This window comes from Symphalangus syndactylus, chromosome 21, assembly GCF_028878055.3.
Source record: "Symphalangus syndactylus isolate Jambi chromosome 21, NHGRI_mSymSyn1-v2.1_pri, whole genome shotgun sequence".
In the NCBI taxonomy this organism is placed as follows: Eukaryota; Metazoa; Chordata; class Mammalia; order Primates; family Hylobatidae; genus Symphalangus; species Symphalangus syndactylus.
Window position 1 is genome coordinate 86,167,188 of NC_072443.2, and position 18,156 is coordinate 86,185,343.

At 51.6% G+C, this 18,156-nt stretch overlaps 1 protein-coding gene across 1 annotated transcript in view; it reads right to left on the reverse strand.

The window, feature by feature from the left end:
* TALDO1 (transaldolase 1) overlaps window positions 1-14,165 on the reverse strand; it is a 16,238-nt gene extending 2,073 nt beyond the window's left edge. The window contains exons 1-4 of the mRNA XM_055260099.2: window positions 14,016-14,165; window positions 7,082-7,205; window positions 4,046-4,153; window positions 2,855-2,986 (exon numbers count right to left, since the gene is read on the reverse strand). Of these exons, the coding sequence (XP_055116074.1) occupies window positions 2,855-2,986; window positions 4,046-4,153; window positions 7,082-7,205; window positions 14,016-14,112 (461 nt within the window). The 5' untranslated portion in view covers window positions 14,113-14,165. The remainder of the gene's footprint in view (window positions 1-2,854; window positions 2,987-4,045; window positions 4,154-7,081; window positions 7,206-14,015) is intronic.
* Window positions 14,166-18,156: the final 3,991 nt, after the last annotated feature.

Consider the following 18,156-nt stretch of genomic DNA (forward strand, 5'->3'; position numbering starts at 1 on the left):
ATAGCACCCTGGTTTCTGCTGAGAGGAGCCCCTTGGCCACACTAGGCCCCTTGCCCAAATCCCAGTGCACTTTGGACATCCTGGGGCTGATCCCCAAGGAAAGGGCAGTGCCCAGACTTTGCCATGTGGCTGGGGCATGGGATGAGACAGCCAAGACTCTGCTCAGGCACCTTCAGACACAAGTTCCCTCCCCAGGCGCCTCTGCCACATGGCCACACGGGGGTGTTCGAGGGGGACACCAGATGGCACAGATGAGTTGGGAAACAGCCTGCAGTTCCTCCAGCAGTCACCCAGAGACTCCACTCCTAGGCATATGCCCACGAGAAACAAAAACACGTGTCCAGGACAAAACTTGTACATCTGTGTTCACAGCTGCAGATGTGTTCATAGCAGCAGTATACCTCACAGCCCGAGAAATGGAAACCGACCAGGTGTCCATCAACAGAGGAATAACTGTGGCCTATCCATAAAATGGAGTATTTTCTAACATATAAAAACAAATGGGCCGGCCAGGTGCAGTGGCTCACACCTGTAATCCCAACACTTTGGGAGGCCGAGGCGGGCGGATCACCTGAGCTTGGGAGTTCGAGACCAGCCTGACTAACATGGAGAAACCCCATCTCTACTAGAAATATAAAATTAGGCGGGAGTGATGGCGCCTGCCTGTAATCCCAGCTACTCCGGAGGCTGAGGCAGGAGAATCTCTTGAACCCCAGAGGTGGAGGTTGCAGTAAGCTGAGATAGCACCATTGCACTCCAGCCTGGACGAGAGCAAAACTCCGTCCCAAAAAAAAAAAAAAAACACACACACACACACACAAATGAGGCCAGGCACAATGGCTCATGCCTGTAATCCCAGCACTTTGGGAGGCCAAGATGGGTAGAGATCTCTTGAGCCCAGGGGTTCGAGGCCAGCCTGGGGAACATGGTGAAATTACCCAGGAGTGGTGTGCGTGCTTGTCGTCCCAGCCACTTGGGGGACTGAGGTGGAAAGACTGCTTGAGCCTGGAGTCAAGGCTGCAGTGAGCCCAGTTCGTGCCACTGCACTCCAGCCATGGTGAAAAAGTGAGATGCTATCTCAGAGCAGGTCAGTGATGGCAGGTGGTAGAACATGCAAACACACAGATGTGGAAACAAAACACCACTTCCTGATGTGAATTATCTGAGTATAGCATTGGCTGCTTCTGGGTGAGAACATCATAGAGGAGTTTTACTTTGTTTTATACATTTACTGTCTCTTCCACTCTGAACATACATATGTTTGGTTTGGTTTTTCTGAGACAGGGTCTCACTCTGTCACCCAGGCTGGAGTGCAGTGGTGCCATCATAGCTACTGGAACCTCAACCTCCCGGGCTCAAGTGATCCTCCCGCCTCAGCCTCCCAACCAAGTAGCTGGAATCACGGGGGTGGGCTAGTTTTTCTTTTCCTTTTTTTTTTTTTTTTTTTTTTTTTGAGATGGAGTCTCGTTCTGTTGCCCAGGCTGGAGTACAATGGTGCAATCTCAGCTCACTGCAATCTCCACCTCCGTTGAAGTGATTCTCCTGCTTCAGCCTCCCAAGTAGCTAGGATTACAGGCACCTGCCACCACGCCCAGCTAAATTTTTTGTAGTTTTGGTAGAGATGGGGTTCCACTATCTTGGCCAGGCTGGTCTCGAACTCCTGACCTCAGGCGATCTACCCACCTCAGCCTTCCAGAGTGCTGGGATTACAGGTATGAGCCACCACGCCCGGCCTAAAAGTTTTTTTTTTTTTTTTTTGAGATGGAGTCTTCCTCTGTCACCCAGACTGGAGTGCAGTGGTGTGATCTCAGCTAACTGCAACCTTCGCCTCCTGGGTTCAAGCAATTCTCCTGCCTCAGCCTCCTAAATGGAACTACGGGTGTGTGCCACCACGCCCGGCTAATTTTTTATATTTTTTAGTAGAGACGGGGTTTCACCATGTTAGCCAGGATGGTCTCGATCTCCTGACCTCGTGCTCCCCCCACCTTGGCCTCCTAAAGTGCTGGGATTACAGGTGTGAGCCACCGTGCCCAGCCTAAAATTTCTTTATATTTTTGTAGAGACAAGGTTTCACTTTGTTGCCCAGGCTGGTCTGGAACTCCTGGGCTCAAGTGATCCTCCCATCTCAGCCTCCCAAATTGCTGGGATTACAGGCATGAGCCATCTTGCCCAGGCAGCATATATTTTATATAACAGTAGTTTACTTTTTAAAAATCATGTAAACATAGGCTTGTGTTGATCAGGACAGAGGAATGAAAGAATCTGAATCGCCGGGTGTGGTGGCTCACGCCTGTAATCCCAGCACTTTGGGAGGCCGAGGTGGGCGGATCACGAGGTCAGGAGATCGAGACCATCCTGGCTAACATGGTGAAACCCCGTCTCTACTAAAAATACAAAAAATTAGCCGGGCGTGGTGGTGGGCGCCTGTAGTCCCAGCTACTCAGGAGGCTGAGGCAGGAGAATGGTGTGAACCTGGGAGGCGGAGCTTGCAGTGAGCTGAGATTGCGCCACTGCACTCCAACCTGGGCGACAGAGCAAGACTCTGTCTCCCAAAAAAAAAAAAAAAAATCTGAATCTGCAGGTGCTAACTAGTGGCTTTTCTTCTCTGCTGGGTGGTGGATGGTACTTCCTGGGAAATCCCTCATTTCCTCACCAGCAAGTGAGGGAGCTGGCTCTGGAGCAGAGGGCAGATCTAGGCTGACATCAGCTGGTCAAGTCCAAGCTGTGGGCTGTGCTCCCCAGTCTGGCATTCCCCAGGGCTGAGAGAGTCAAATTTGCCTGATGCCATGTAGACCCTGCCCCAACAACACAGGAAAAATCTCTGAGAGCTCCTTCCTTGTGGGGGACCACTTACTTTCCAGCCTGAATTCCTTCCCAGGTTGATGACAGCTTTATAAGAATTCGGTCCTTGCTGATCCCAGCTTCCTTGTAGAGCTCGATGAGCCGCCTGGCTCTGGCCACCATCGCATCTTTATCAAAGGAGAGCCTGTAGGAGCAAGAAGAACCCAACCCCTCAGATCACACAGGTTGCCCACCACGCACAGCAAGCTGGAGGCCAGGTGTCTGCCCGTCAGTTTTGAGCTGCACCACCGTAAGCACCAACCACTGCCCCCAGCCTTCCCCTCACTTGAGGTTTGCAGAATGGCTCTGACAGCAACTCACACCCAGTCTCACAAACAAAGGTCCTCAGTGCGATCCAAAGGCCGTAATTTGTATTAAAAAAACACTAGGCCGGACGCGGTGGCTCACGCCTGTAATCCCAACACTTTGGGAGGCTGAGGTGGGAAGATCACGAGGTCAAGGGATCGAGACCATCCTGGCCAACATGGTGAAACCCTGTCGCTACTAAAAATACAAAAAAGTTAGCTGAGTGTGATGGTGGGCGTCTGTAGTCCCAGCTACTCAGGAGGCTGAGGCAGGAGAATCGCTTGAACCCAGGAGGCGAAGGTTGCAGTGAGCTGAGATCGTGCCACTGCACTCTACGCTGGTGACAGAGCGAGACTCTGTCTCAAAAAACAAACAAATCAAAACAAAAAACACTAGCAGCCGGGCACAGTGGCTCATGCCTGTAATCCCAGCACTTTGGGAGGCCGAGGCAGGCGGATCATGAGGTCAGGAGTTCAAGACCAGCCTGGCCAAGACGGTGAAACCCTATCTCCACTAAAAAATACAAAAAATTAGCCGGGCGTGGTGGCAGGTGCCTGTAATCTCAGCTACTTGGGAGGCTGATGCAGAGAAATGCTTCAAGTCGGGAGGCAGAGGTTGCAGTGAGCTGAGATTGCGCCGCTGTACTCCAGCCTGGGTGACAGTGCGAGACTCCATCTCAAAAATAAACAAATAAAAATAAAAAACATTAGAGATCAGTTGCTAAACAAGGAGCTCTTGGTCATCACTACCAGCTGCAGGAGAGCTCAAAATAAACCTTCTCTTGAGCCCTTGGGATGAAGACCATGGGTGGAGCAGCCCCTTGATCTCACGTTGGCATCCACGTGTGCAACTGTGGACACCTGACCAGCCCGTTCAGTGCAGGAGCAAGCATCCTTACCTTGCGTCTACTTCTGTGGATACTCGGCCCGGAATCTTCTTTAGGATTTCTGCTCCAAACAACACAAAAAGTTTATCAATAGCATTTTTAATCTGGTCCTCTTGTGACCTGAAATTCAAAGGGAAAAAAGCAGGTTAGAAGCTTCTGAGGTTCGCCAGGTGCAGTGGCTCACGCCTGTAATCCCAGCACTTTGGGAGGCCGAGGCGGACGGATCATGAGGTCAGGAGATCAAGACCATCCTGGCTAACACGGTGAAACCCTGTCTCTACTAAAAATATTAAAAAATTAGCTGGGTGTGGTGGCGGGTGCCTGTGGTCCCAGTTACTTGGGAGGCTGAGGCAGGAGAATGGCGTGAACCCGGGAGGCGGAGCTTGCAGTGAGCAGAGATCACGCCACTGCACTCCAGCCTGGGCGACAGAGCGAGACTCCGTCTCAAGAAAAAGAAAAAAGAAGCTTCTGAGGTTCAAGTGCACAAGACTCTACAAAATAAATTCTGTTATTTCTTTGCCAAATTTCCTTCCCTCCATCTTTCTTCTCTTAAAACATTTTTTTTATTGTGGCCAAATAGTACATATAACATAAAATTTCCAAGCTTATCCTTTTTTTCCCCAAGACGGTCTCCAGCTCAGGCTGGAGTGCAGTGGTGTGATTATGGCTCACTGCAGCCTTGGCCTCCCGGGCTCGAGTGATCCTCCTGCCTCAGCCTCCCGAGGAGCTGCGACTACAGCTGCACACCTCTATACCCAGCTAATTGCTTTGTTTTGTTTTGTTGAGACGGAGTCTCGCTCTGTCGCCCAGGCTGGAGTGCAGTGGCATAATCTCGGCTCACTACCAGCTCTGCCCCCTGCAGTTCACGCCATTCTCCTGCCTCAACCTCCTGAGTAGCTGGGACTACAGGCGCCCGCCACCACGCCCAGCTAATTTTTTTGTATTTTTAGTAGAGACGGGGTTTCACCGTGTTAGCCAGGCTGGTCTCGATCTCCTGACCTCGTGATCTGCCTGTCTCGGCCTCTCAAAGTGCTGAGATTACAGGCGTAAGCCACTGTGCCTGGCCCATGCCCAGCTAATTTTTATATTTTTTTGTCGAGACAGTTTTGCCCTATTGCCTAGACTGTTCTCGAACTCTTAGGCTGAAGGGATCCTCCCATCTTGGCTGCCACAGCACTGGGGTTACAGGCGTGCACCACTGCCCCCAGCCCACCATTTTTAAATGTATTCAGCACATTCACAGTTCTGTACAACCATTACCATCCATCTCCAGAGCTCTTTTGATCATCCCAAACTGCATCCCTCTATCTTTTGGCACTTGCAAAATATTGTATTTTCAATCTCTTCAAAGTCACTGGACAGACACCAGGTGAAGTCCCTGATGCTGTTCCAAAATCTGAGCAGCCTTGTTAGCACACTACACACAGGAAGATCTTCAGCTAGACGCTCAGGGGTTAGAATTCTTGGGCCAGACTGGGTGCAGTGGCTCACGCCTGTAATCTCAGCAGTCTGGCAGGCCAAGGTGGGCAGACTGCTCAAGCTCAGGAGTTCGAAACCAGCTAGGGCAACATGGCGAAACCCTGCCTCTAAAAACAAGTATTAGCCAGGTGTGGTGGCGTGCACCTGTAGTCCCAGCTACTGGGGAGGCTGAGGTGGGAGGCTGGCTTCAGCCCAGGACGTAGAGGCTGCAGTGAGCTGAGATTGTGACACTGCACTCCAGCCTAGGTGACTGACAGAGCCAAACTCTATCTCAAAAAAAAAAAAAAAAAATTCTTGGGCCACCTGGACATAGGTGCAGGGCTCATCTGTTGATCACCCAGCCCAGCAAAGGCACCAATGTCACCCAATAACAGGGGCACCAAGGCCTTGCCTATGCCACGGGTGCAACACCACGAGAGGAGGAAAAGGGAGCTAAGAAGAGAGAGGAGAGGGTCAGACTCAGTGTCCAGAGTGGCTGTCACAACATGGTCAGGGGAGCCACTCACCAGCCACCTGGACATAAGCAAAGCCAGTACCAGAGAGGGACCTGCTCCTGTGTGGTGCCCACGTTGCCTGCTCGGCACCATCTTCAAGCTTTGAATTATTACCCTGAAGAGAATCTAAAATGACATCTAAAATATGCAAAGCCACAGGCATGAAGAGGGCTCTACAGTTGCTTGGTTGGGTAAGGGAGTGGGGACCAACTGCAAACAGGTGCCAGAGAACATTCTAGGAGTTATAAAAGCTATTTAAAAACTTAAAAGCCAGGCACGGTAGCTCACGTCTGTAATCCGAGCACTGTGGGAGGCCAAGGGAGGCGGATCACTTGAGGTAAGAAGTTCGAGACCGGCCCAACCAACGTGCTGAAACCCTGTCTCCACCAAAAATACAAAAGTTATAGCCGGGTGTGGTGGTGCATGAATCCCAGATACTCGGCAGGCTGAGGCAGGAGAATCGCTTGAATCTGGGAGGCAGAGGTTGCGGTGAGCCGAGATTGTGCCAGTGCACTCCAGCCTGGACAACAAAAGCAAAACTCTGTCTCAAAAAAAAAAAAAAACAAAACAAAAATTAGCCAGGAGTGGTGGCACACACCTGTAATCCCAGCTAATTGGGAAGCTGAGGCAGAATTGCTTGCACCAGGGAGGCCGAAGTTGTAGTGAGCCAAGATTGCTCCACTATACTCCAGCCTGGGTGACAGAGCGAGACTCCGTCTGAAAAGTAAAAATAAAAATAAAATGACAGCCAGAAGATAAGTGTTACCAGAGCTGGGGAGACTGACTACAGGAGGGGAGGAGGGGACTCTGGGGGTCTGCAAGTGCTTTGCATCTTGACTGAGGTGGTGTTTACAGGGTACACACATTGGCAAGACTCTGAACTGCTCATTTACCGTGGGTGCAGGTTACTTCATGCAGATTACACTTCAATAAACAAAAATAGGCAAAAATATAGGGTTTTTTTTTCCCTTGAGTTCATGGTGTTTGAGAACTAAAATTCAGTTAGGGAGGGAAGCAAGGCCAACTAGACTAGCACGAGGGCCTAGCTGGGACCCTCCCGAGTCCAGGAACTCACCCGCCCAGCTTCCGGCCATAGGCGATCGCCTCCTCCACCAGCTCCTGGTAAGCGGGCATCTGTGCTGCAGCCAGGATCAGGGACGGGTTGGTGGTAGCATCCTGGGGCTTGTACTCGTCAATGGCTAGGGAAATAGTTTTCAAAAGCTAAAGTAAGTGGACCGCTTGCTTTCAACTGGAAACACGTGAAGGAACCCTGTAATTCCCCAGGACGTTAGGGGAGTCCAGAGCATTTCCCAAAGCGGGGTCCAGCCACACTTCTCACACCTTCTTCCGGGTGACTGAAGGTTCATCAAGAGGCGGCTGTTTGCACAATGATGAAACAACAAACACTAAGTGCCCAGAGACCAAATATGCCCCTGCAAGAGCTGACTTGTAACAGCATGGGAGTGAGAGGTGAGACAGCTGGGAGAACGCTGGCCAAAGGAAAATGTGCGTCCCACTGCCGTACCACCACAAGGAGGTCCACGGTCTAGTCAATGGCCCACATGTGAAGGCTGATCCTATGGATTGGGTCATTATCACCACACCCAGCTACAACAGAGTCAAGAAGCCAAGGCGAGCCAGGCGCAGTGGCTCACGCCTATAATCCCAGCACTTTGGGAGGCTGAGGCGGGTGGATCACAAGGTCAGGAGATCGAGACCATCTTGGCTAACACGGTGAAACCCCGTCTCTACTAAAAATACAACAAAATTAGGTGGCGTGGTTATGGGCACCTGTAGTCCCAGCTACTCCGGAGGCTGAGGCAGGAGAATGGCGTGAATCCGGGAGGCAGAGCTTGCAGTGAGCCGAGATCGCACCACTGCACTCCAGCATGGGTGGCAGAGTGAGACTCTGTCTCCAAAAAAAAAAAAAAGAAGCCAAGGGGAAAATCACTCAGGACACACAGCATTATTGCTCCAAAAATTATTACCTGCAAGCCTAGCTGCTGAAGCGGCCTCTAACCTGAAGCCAGTTTATCTAATAGTTGCTGAACCGCACTGCTGCAACTTTAAGACTAATTTTATCCACTGCTATCACTCACCAATCATTCTTTTTAGGTTTCATAAAAAGACTAAATTAGGCCGGGCGCGGTGGCTCACGCTTGTAATCCCAGCACTTTGGGAGGCCGAGGCGGGCGGATCACGAGGTCAGGGGATCGAGACCACGGTGAAACCCCGTCTCTACTAAAAAATACAAAAAATTAGCCAGGCGTGGTGGCGGGCGCCTGTAGTCCCAGCTACTCGGAGAGGCTGAGGCAGGAGAATGGCGTGAACCCGGGAGGCGGAGCTTGCAGTGAGCCGAGATTGCGCCACTGCACCCCAGCCTGGGTGACAGAGCGAGACTCTGTCTCAAAAAAAAAAAAAAAAAAAAAAAAAGACGAAATTAGCCAGGTGTGGTAGTGCATGCCTGTAGTCTCAGCTACTCAAGAGGCTGAGGCAGGAGGATTGCTTGAGCCCAGGAGGTTGAGACTGCAGTGAGCCATGATCATGCCACTACACTCCCACCTGGGCCAGAGAGCAAGACCCCATCTCTTAAAAAAATAAATTCAGGCCGAGTGCAGTGGCTCATACCTGTAATCCCAGCATTTTGGGAGGCCAAGGCTGGTGGATCACCTGGGGTCAGGAGTTTGAGACCAGCCTGGCCAAAATGGTGAAACCCAGTCTCTCTAAAAATATAAAAATGAGCTGGGTGTGGTGGCACATGCCTGTAATCCCAGCTACTCAGGAGGCTGAGGCAAGAGAATCGCTTGAACCCAGGAGGTGGAGGTTGCAATGAGCCAAGATCGCGCCACTGCACTCCAGCCTGGGTGACAGAGTGAGACTGTTTCATAAATAAACAAACAAATAAATAAATAAATATCACATTCAGTAGCTTCTGCAGGTAACTTGACAAAACGTGACCTAAGAATCCTTTTAGTCGGAGTGGGCAACTTTGACAATGTCTCAAGATTTTGTCCAAATTGTACTGGTGGTCCCTTTTGTAAAGCTGACAATCTCTGCTTTAATCAACCCAGTCATAAAATGCTACTCAGTGGCTGGGCACAGTGGCTCACACCTTGGGAGCACTTTGGGAGGCCAACGGGGGTGGATCACTTGAGGTCAGGAGTTCGAGACCAGCCTGGCTAACATGGCGAAACCCTGTCCCTACTAAAAATACAAAATTTAGCCAGGCGTAGTGGTGCATGCCTATAATCCCAGCTACTCGGGAGGCTGTGGCAGGAAAATCGCTTGGACCTGGGAGGTGGAGGTTGCAGTGAGCCGCGATTGTGCCCCTGCACTACAGCCTGGGCAATGGAGCAAGACTCTGTTACAAAAAAAATAAAAAAGTTTTTTTCTGGCTGGGCGCGGTGGCTCACGCTTGTAATCCCAGCACTTTGGGAGGCCGAGGCGGGCGGATCACGAGGTCAGGAGATCGAGACCACGGTGAAACCCCGTCTCTACTAAAAATACAAAAAAAAAATTAGCCGGGCGTGGTGGCGGGCACCTGTAATCCCAGCTACTCGGGAGGCTAAGGCAGGAGAATGGCGTGAACCCGGGAGGCGGAGCTTGCAGTGAGCCCAGATTGCGCCACTGCACTCCAGCCTGGGCGACAGAGCGAGACTCCGTCTCAAAAAAAAAAAAAAAAAAAAAAAAAAAAAAAAAAAAAAAAAAAAAAAAAAAAAAAAAAAAATTTTTTCTTCAGAGTAACCAACTGAACAGTTCAAAAAGTCCAAACTTGTAGCCACTGAGTAGCTTTTTTTTTTTTTTCTTTTTGACACAGAGTCTCACTCTGTCATCCAGGCTGGAGTGCAGTGAAATGATCTCGCCTCACTGCAACCTCCTCCTCCAGGGTTCAAGTGATTCTCCTACCTCAGCGTCCTGAGTAGCTGGGACTACAGGCACACACCATGATGCCCGGCTAATTTTTGTATTTGTATTTTTTTATTTTTTTATTTTTTCCCGAGACGGAGTCTTGCATGTTGCCCAGGCTGGAGTGCAGCGAAATGATCTTGCCTCACTGCAACCTCCTCCTCCAGGGTTCAAGTGATTCTCCTACCTCAGCATCCTGAGTAGCTGGGACTACAGCCACACACCATGATGCCTGGCTAATTTTTGTATTTGTATTTTTTTATTTTTTCCCGAGACGGAGTCTTGCACTGTTGCCCAGGCTGGAGTGCAGTGGCACAAGCTCAGCTCACCGCAACCTCCACCTCCCGGGTTCAAGCAAGTCTCCTGCCTCAGCCCCCTGAGTAGCTGGGATTACAGGCACGAGCCACCACGCCAGGCTATGGTTTTTGTTTTTGTTTTTTATTTTTATTTCTATTTTTTTGAGACGGAGTCTCACTCTTTTGCCCAGGCTGGACTGCAGTGGTGCTATCTCGGCTTACTGCAAGCTCTGCCTCCCGGGTTCACGCCATTCTCCTGCCTTAGCCTCCCGAGTAGCTGGGATTACAGGCGCCCGCCACCGCGCCTGGCTAGTTTTTTGTATTTTTAGTAGAGACGGGATTTCACCGTGTTAGCCAGGATGGCCTTGATCTCCTGACCTCATGATCCGCCCGCCTCAGCCTCCCAAAGTGCTGGGATTACAGGTGTAAGCCACCTCGCCCGGCCTTTTTTTTTTTTGTATTTTTAGTAGAGACAGGGTTTTGCCACGTTAGCCAGGCTGGTCTCGAACTCCTGACCTCAGGTGATCCACCCACCTTGGCCTCCCAAATTGCTGGGATTACAGACGTGAGCCACTGCGCCCAGCCTCTGAAGAAACAACCTGAACTGTGTTCCTCTGCTCTCATACCAGAATAATCAACACAGACGACTTCTGTGACCAATGTGTGGGGGTTTCTCCCCACGCACCAAACAAGCAATTAATTCTTCAGTGGATACCAGCTGGGCATCCTCCAATTCAATTCCAACCCTGTCTACCTGGAGACAGCCTCAGATCCCACAGGTTGAGGGCTTAGTCCCACCCAACCATTCTCCACTTCCCACCAGTCACAAGTCTGGGCTCCAGAACTTCTGACCCACTGGCTTCAAGTTGGGGTTGCCAACTTGAATTAACTTTTGTGTTCCATTAATTTGCTGGAGCAGATCACAGAAGTAAGGGAAACACTTACTCACATGTACTGGCTTATTATACAAAGGACACAGAGGAAGAGACGCATAGGGCAAGGCATGTGAGAAGGGGCACGGCGCCTCCATGCCCGCCATGGGTGCACCACCCTTCAGGAGGCTCCATGTGTTCAGGTATTAGGAAGCTCCCTGAACCCTGTCCTCTTGGGCCTTTTATGGAGACTCCATTGGAGAGACATGACTGAAGTATGGACAGCCCTGTTGAAATATTATCATCTAACGAGTGAGGAAACCCAGCAACGCCTCTGTGTTCACCTTCTTACTGTCCTCTGTGCACATCCTTCCTCCAGGGTATGTGGTGGGACCCCTTCTGAAATGAGGGTCTTAGGACCCACAATTAGAAAAGCAAGTATATGGCCGGGCATGGTGGCTCGTGCCTGTAATCCCAGCACTTTGGGAGGCCGAGGAGGGCGGATCACTAGGTCAGGAGATGGAGACCATCCTGGCTAACACGGTGAAACCCCGTCTCTACTAAAAAAATACAAAAAAAATTAGCCGGGTGCGGTGGCGGGTGCCTGTAGTCCCAGCTACTCGGGAGGCTGAGGCAGGAGAATGGCGTGAACCCGGGAGGCGGAGCCTGCAGTGAGCGGAGATCGCGCCACTGCACTCCAGCCTGGGTGACAGCGAGACTCCGTCTCAAAAAAAAAAAAAAAAAAAGAAAAAGCCTGTTGTGCATCTATAACCATTTATTTCAACAGGACATTTGGCACAGTGCGGACACAGGTCTGCCAGAATGCACTGAATGAGGCACTGAAAACAGCCCATTTCGTCCTGTAAAATCATCCCTTGATAAAGTCAGCTTTTAGCAAATGGCTTTTACAAAATTAAAACAAAACCAAGGCCCACTGGGGCAAAAATGGGTTTCAGGGTCCAGGGACCCTTAAACTGAATGCAAAATGGGGAGGATCACATTGTGGGAAGAGCATTCACAGCTTTGATTCTATTTCCAGAGGCCTGTGCCTCCCTCCCACAAGGAGTTGAGAACCTTCACTTCACAAAATACAGACCACAAACCCAACAGACTATTTTACAACTACATAACATTTATGAACATATACTATCAATGAATGTATTTTTTTGTTAATATTCATTAAAAAAATATGTCAGGACTTGGGTTTAGAAGATTTGTTTTTTTTTTTTTTTGAGACAGAGTCTTGCTCTGTCGCCCAGGCTGGAGTGCAGTGGTGTGATCTCGGCTCACTGCAACCTCCGCCTTCTGGGTTCAGCGATTCTCCTGCCTCAGCCTCCCAAGTAGCTGGGATTACAGGCGTGCAACACCACACCCAGCTAATTTTTGTATTTTTAGTAGAGACAGGGTTTCACCATGTTGGTCAGGCTGGTCTCGAACTCCTGACCTCGTGATCCACCTGCCTTGACCTCCCAAAGTGCTGGGATTACAGGCGTGAGCCACCTCGCTGGGCCAGAAGATTTCTTAAAAAACAATACAAAACAAAACCACAAACCCAGGACTCCCCAGGCCTCCTATGGGTGTGGGTTTAGGAAAATCCATCTTTATTGGCCCTGCACTGCCAAGTGTAATGGACCTGACACTCCGCACCAGCTCTGCCCTAACTGGTGAGGGCCAGCAAGGAACAATACAGATGAGCGCTCTGCCCACCAGGCAAACTGCAAATTATTCTCAGTGCTAAGAAGGGAAAAAACTGAGCAGCAGAAAAATGGATAGGCCCTTTTCTGGAGCTTGCTTTCTTATGAAGAGAGAGGTCCGGACTACAACAGGGGGCTGTGTGTGTGAGAGATTCACAGCTCTAGCTTTGGATCACCCAAAGAGGGGTCCGGAGCAGACTGTGGCACCCCAAGCCAGTCACTGAATCCCCATCTTTTTATGGTTAAGCAGCCAAACATGCCAATTCACTCTCTAGGCTCTGCTAGATAAACAATGCCCTTACTCAGTTACCGAAGAGGAATTAAAGCCTGTTTCTCAAGTCACCATGAGAAAGCAGAAAAGAGAGGAAGTCACTTCCGTATTAGGTGTTCACAGCATTCATCCATGAGGCGTTTCATGATTTTCTTAAAAAATAGTACTTGTTCTCAACAAAACATAGACACAAGGCTCGTCTACTCTGCGCTGCAGAGGACAGAAGAGCTAAGTATTAATAAAATAACCCTTCTTTGTATTTTCCAAGTTCTCTCCAATGTAAACAACTCAAGCCCAGGAAAATCCAGTATTTAACAGTGGAACAACCCTGTGCTTTCATGGGCACCGGCTTTTACCCACCCGGTGCGCCTGGCGGTGGCTGTCCAGCAGGCCGGGCACCTGCCGCCCACGGGGTTGTCCCACTGGGCACCGCAGGGCTCAAGGGCGGTGGCAGCACAGGCAGCTTCTGGTCAGAGATACCTGATGTCCCCGCTCTGCAGACAACATCAGCCCAACAAAATTGCATCTGGCTGACCACAAACTGGCCACGTGGACGTCAGCTCGAAGCTCTACCCCGAATCTCTCCTGAACTCAAAGGCTCTGAAAGCTGCCTCGACCCATGAGGGTGCACAGAGGGGCTCTCGCGGGCTGCCCACAGCCTGTCCCGGGTGCGTGGTCTGAGGGCGCAGCCGACCCCACCCTGGGCGGAGGGCGAGGCTGGGGCTCCGGCTTCGTGCCCCACGGCTCGCAAGGACCCGTCAGTACCGCCCGCACCGCTGACCCCAGCCCCGCTCCCCTCACGGCCGCCCCTGGCCCCAACATCCGGCACCTGCGCTCACTACCCTCGGAACCGAGCCGCCCGGGGCACCGCCACCCGGTCCGCGTCCCGGAACTGGGGACCCGGGGAAATCGGGGCGCCGGGGCCTCTGGAGGGCGCTTGCGCCGCGCCCGGGCTCCGCGCCGTCCTCACCGTGGAAGTCGCCCGTGTCGGCCACCACGGTGGTGAACTGCTTGAGCTGGTCCAGCGCGGACTCCATCCTCTGACGCTTCACGGGTGAGCTCGACATAGCAAGACCGAGGGGGCTGCGGCGGCGGCGGCGACGGGACGGGCGCGCGGGCGGCCCACAATGCCCCGCGGGCGCCGGCCAATCGGAGAGCGGCGCGGGAGGGCGAGGCCCGCGGGTCCCTGCGCGCCTGGATGAACCCCCGCCCCCGGGGACGAAGCCCGAGCACCACTGCCGGCAGCGCACCGCAGCTGCGGATCCTACAGGCGGTGTGTCCCCGGGTCCTCAGCAGCCGCCGCGGACGGGCCCGGGAAAACACCGGCACGACACGGGGCGGCTGGGCCTCGCCTCCTTCCTGCCCCGCGGGACGCACCGGGAGGGCTGAAGGAGATGGACCCGGCACGGGCGCCGACCCTGCGGGGCCGAACCCGGCGATGCGGGATCTGTGGTGGGGCCAGGACTGGCGTCGGGGGCCGCTGCAGGAAGCAGGGGACGGAGCGGCGGGGGACGCCCTGCGGGTGCAGGAGGCAGAGCAGGGGGCGCTGCAGAGCCCGGGCGCCGGACGCGGCGGGGAACTTGCTTCTGGGAATCTGTTCCCCCGAGTCCTAAGCCCAGAGGTGTGCGGGGGGCCGAACAGCGAGGCAGGCGTGGGAGGCCCAGCTGCCCCGCTTCTTACCATCGCTGACTTGCAGAGTTGCTTGTATATTCTGATCAAGTTTCTGTCGCTTGTGTCTGTGTGGCAGACACTGTAACCGCCCCATGGGTTCGCCTTGCCCGCTGCCGGGACAGAGTCTATTTTCAAGACAGGGGAATTGTAATAGAGAAAGCATAATTCACACAAAGCCGACTGTTCGAGAGACCAGAGTTTTATTCCTGAAATCAGTCTCCCCAAAACTCGGGGATCCGAGTATTTAAGGATAATTTGGTGGGTAGGGGGCCAGTGAGTCAGGAGTGCCGACTGGTCAGCTAGGGATGAAATCGCAGGGAGTCAAAGCTGTCCGCTTATGCTGAGTCAGTCCCTGGGTAGAGGCCACACAACTGGTTGGCAGGTCCAGGTGGGGCCATCTGGTTGTCAGAAACGCAAAAACCTGAAAAGACTTTTTTTCTTTTTTTTGAGACGGAATCTCACCCTTGTTGCCCAGGCTGGAGTGCAGTGGTGCGATCTTGGCTAACTTCAAACTCCGCCTCCCGGGTTCAAGCCATTTTCCTGCCTCAGCCTCCCGAGTAGCTGGAATTACAGGCGCGCACCACCACGCCCGGCTAATTTTTGTATTTTTTTTTTTTTTTTTTTTTTTGAGACGCAGTCTCGCTCTGTCACCCAGGCTGCAGTGCAGTGGCGCGATCTCGGCTCACTGCAAGCTCCACCTCCCGGGTTCACGCCATTCTCCTGCCTCAGCCTCTCCGAGTAGCTGGGACTACAGGCGCCCGCCACCACGCCCGGCTAATTTTTTTTGTATTTTTAGTAGAGACGGGGTTTCACCGTGGTCTCGATCTCCTGACCTCGTGATCCGCCCGCCTCGGCCTCCCAGAGTGCTGGGATTACAAGCGTGAGCCACCGCGCCCGGCCATTTTTGTATTTTTAGTAGAGACGGGGTTTCATCACGTTGGCCAGGATGGTCTCGATCTCCTGACCTCTTGATCTCCTGACCTCGTGATCCGCCCACCTCGGTCTCCCAAAGTGCTGGGATTCCAGGTGTGAGCCACCACACCAGGCCGAAAAGACTTCTTAAAAGGCAAATCCTAGGCCGACGCTGTGGCTCATGCCTGTAATCCCAGCACATTGAAGGGCCGAGGCAGGCGGTCACCTGAGGTCAGGAGTTGGAGACCAGCGTGGCCAACATGCGAAACCCCGTCTCTACTAAAAATACAAAATTAGCCAGGCGTGGTGCACACGGCTGTAATCCCAGCTACTTGGGAGGCTGAGGAAGGAGAATGGCTTGAACCTGGGAGGTGGAGGTTGCAGTGAGCCGAGATTGTCCCTCTGTACACCAACCTGGGCTACAGAACGAGACTCCATTTAAAAAAAAAAAAAAAAAAAAAAAAAAAAGGCCAACCCTAGGTTCACAGTAGTGTTGATATCTTTACGAGTAATTGGGGAAGTTGCAAATCTTACGACCTCCGGAATAATGGCTGGTAATATTTAGACTTCCAGCCCCTCTCATCCTAACTTGGTGGCTGGTGGCCTTTCATTCATTTTACGGGAACAGTCTAGTTTTGGGGAAGGGCTGTTATTTAAACTGTCAGGCTCTGAGTCCAAGCTAAGCCATCATATCCCCTGTGACCTGCACGTACACATCCGGATGGCCTGTTCCTGCCTTAACTGATGACATTGTGTTGTGAAATTCCTTCCCCTGCCTCATCCTGGCTCCAAAGCTCCCCTACTGAGCACCTTGTGACCCCCACTCTGCCCGCAAGAGAACCCCCTTTGACTGTAATTTTCCTTTACCTACCCAAATCCTATAAAACGGCCCCACCCCTATCTCCCTTCGCTGACTCTCTTTTTGGACTCAGCCCACCTGCACTCAGGTGAAATAAACAGCCTTGTTGCTCAAGGAAAGCCTGTTTGGTGGTCTCTTCACACGGACGCAAGTGAAATAAACTATAAACTAAATTCCTTCCCAAGGCTTGTTTGGCCTATGGCCAGTAATGGACACGGACCATTTGAAGGTTAGAAGCAAGCTGGAATTGGTTAAGTCTGTTATCTTTCACTGTCATAATTTCCTTAGTTATAATTTTGCAAAGGTGGTTTCAATACTTCCTCTCAGCATGTGTTCCCTTTTCATTTTAATAGTGTCTTTAATGAACATTAGCTTTTTATTTTTATTAAGTTCAATTTATCAAGTTTTACTTTTATATTTACTCCTTTTTTTTTGGTATCTTCTCTAAGAAGTCTTTGCTAGCTCTAAAGTGACAAAATTTTTTTTTTTTTTTTTTTTGGTGGGATGGAGATTTACTCTTGTTGCCCAGGCTGGAGTGCAATGGCGCGATCTCGGCTCACCGCATCCTCTGCCTCCCAGGTTCAAGCGATTCTCCTGCCTCAGCCTCCCGAGTAGCTGGGATTACAGGCATGTGCCACCATGCCCGGCTAATTTTGTATTTTTAGTAGAGATGGGGTTTCACCATGTTGCCCAGGCTGACCTCGAACTCCTGACCTCGTGATCCACCTGCCTCCGCCTCCCAAAGTGCTGAGATTACAGGCGTTAAGCGACTGCGCTTGGCCAACGCCTAGCTAATTTTCATATTTTTAGTAGAGACAGGGTTTCACCATGTTAGCCAGAATGGTCTCAATCTCCTGACCTCATGATCCGCCTGCCTCGGCCTCCTAAAGTGCTGGGATTATAGGCGTAAGCCACCACACCCAGCCGACAAAAATATTTTTTATGATGTCTTCTGAAGATGTTTTGGTTTTCAGCTTTTATGTTAGTCTTTGAGGCCACTCCAGTTGTTTTCTGTTTTCTTGAGACAGGGTCTAGCTTGGTCACTCAGACTGGAGTGCAATGGTGTGATCATGGCTCACTGCAGCCTTTACCTCCCGGGCTCATGCAATCATCCCACCTCAGCCTCCTGAGTAGCTGGGACTACAGATGCACACCACTGTGCCTGGCTAATTTTTAAAATTTTCTATAAGGACAGGTAGTCCTTAGGTTTCCCAGACTAGTCTCCAACTCCTGGCCTCAAGTGATCCTCCATCCTTGGCCTCCCAAAGTACTGGAATTACAGGTGCTTGCCACCATGACTGGCTAATTTTCATATTATCTGTAGACATGGGGTCTTACCGTATTGCCCAGGCTAGTCTTGAACTCCTGAGCTCAAGCAATCCTCCTACCATGGCCTCCCAAAGTGCTGGGATTACAGGCATGAGCCACCGCACAGGGCCCCTTGATTTTTGTCTGTGACCTAGAAGTGGAAGGTAGTTTTTCTCTACCGCACCCAGCCCCCTTGATTTTTGTCTCTGTGACCTGGAAGTGGAAGGCAGTTTTTTCCCCACCGCGCCCGGCCCCCTTTATTTTTGTCTCTGTGACCTGGATATGGAAAGCAGTTTTTCTCCACCTGTTCCAGCATCTGTTGAGAGGACTTTCTTCTCTCCATTGAAATGCAAAAATAGAA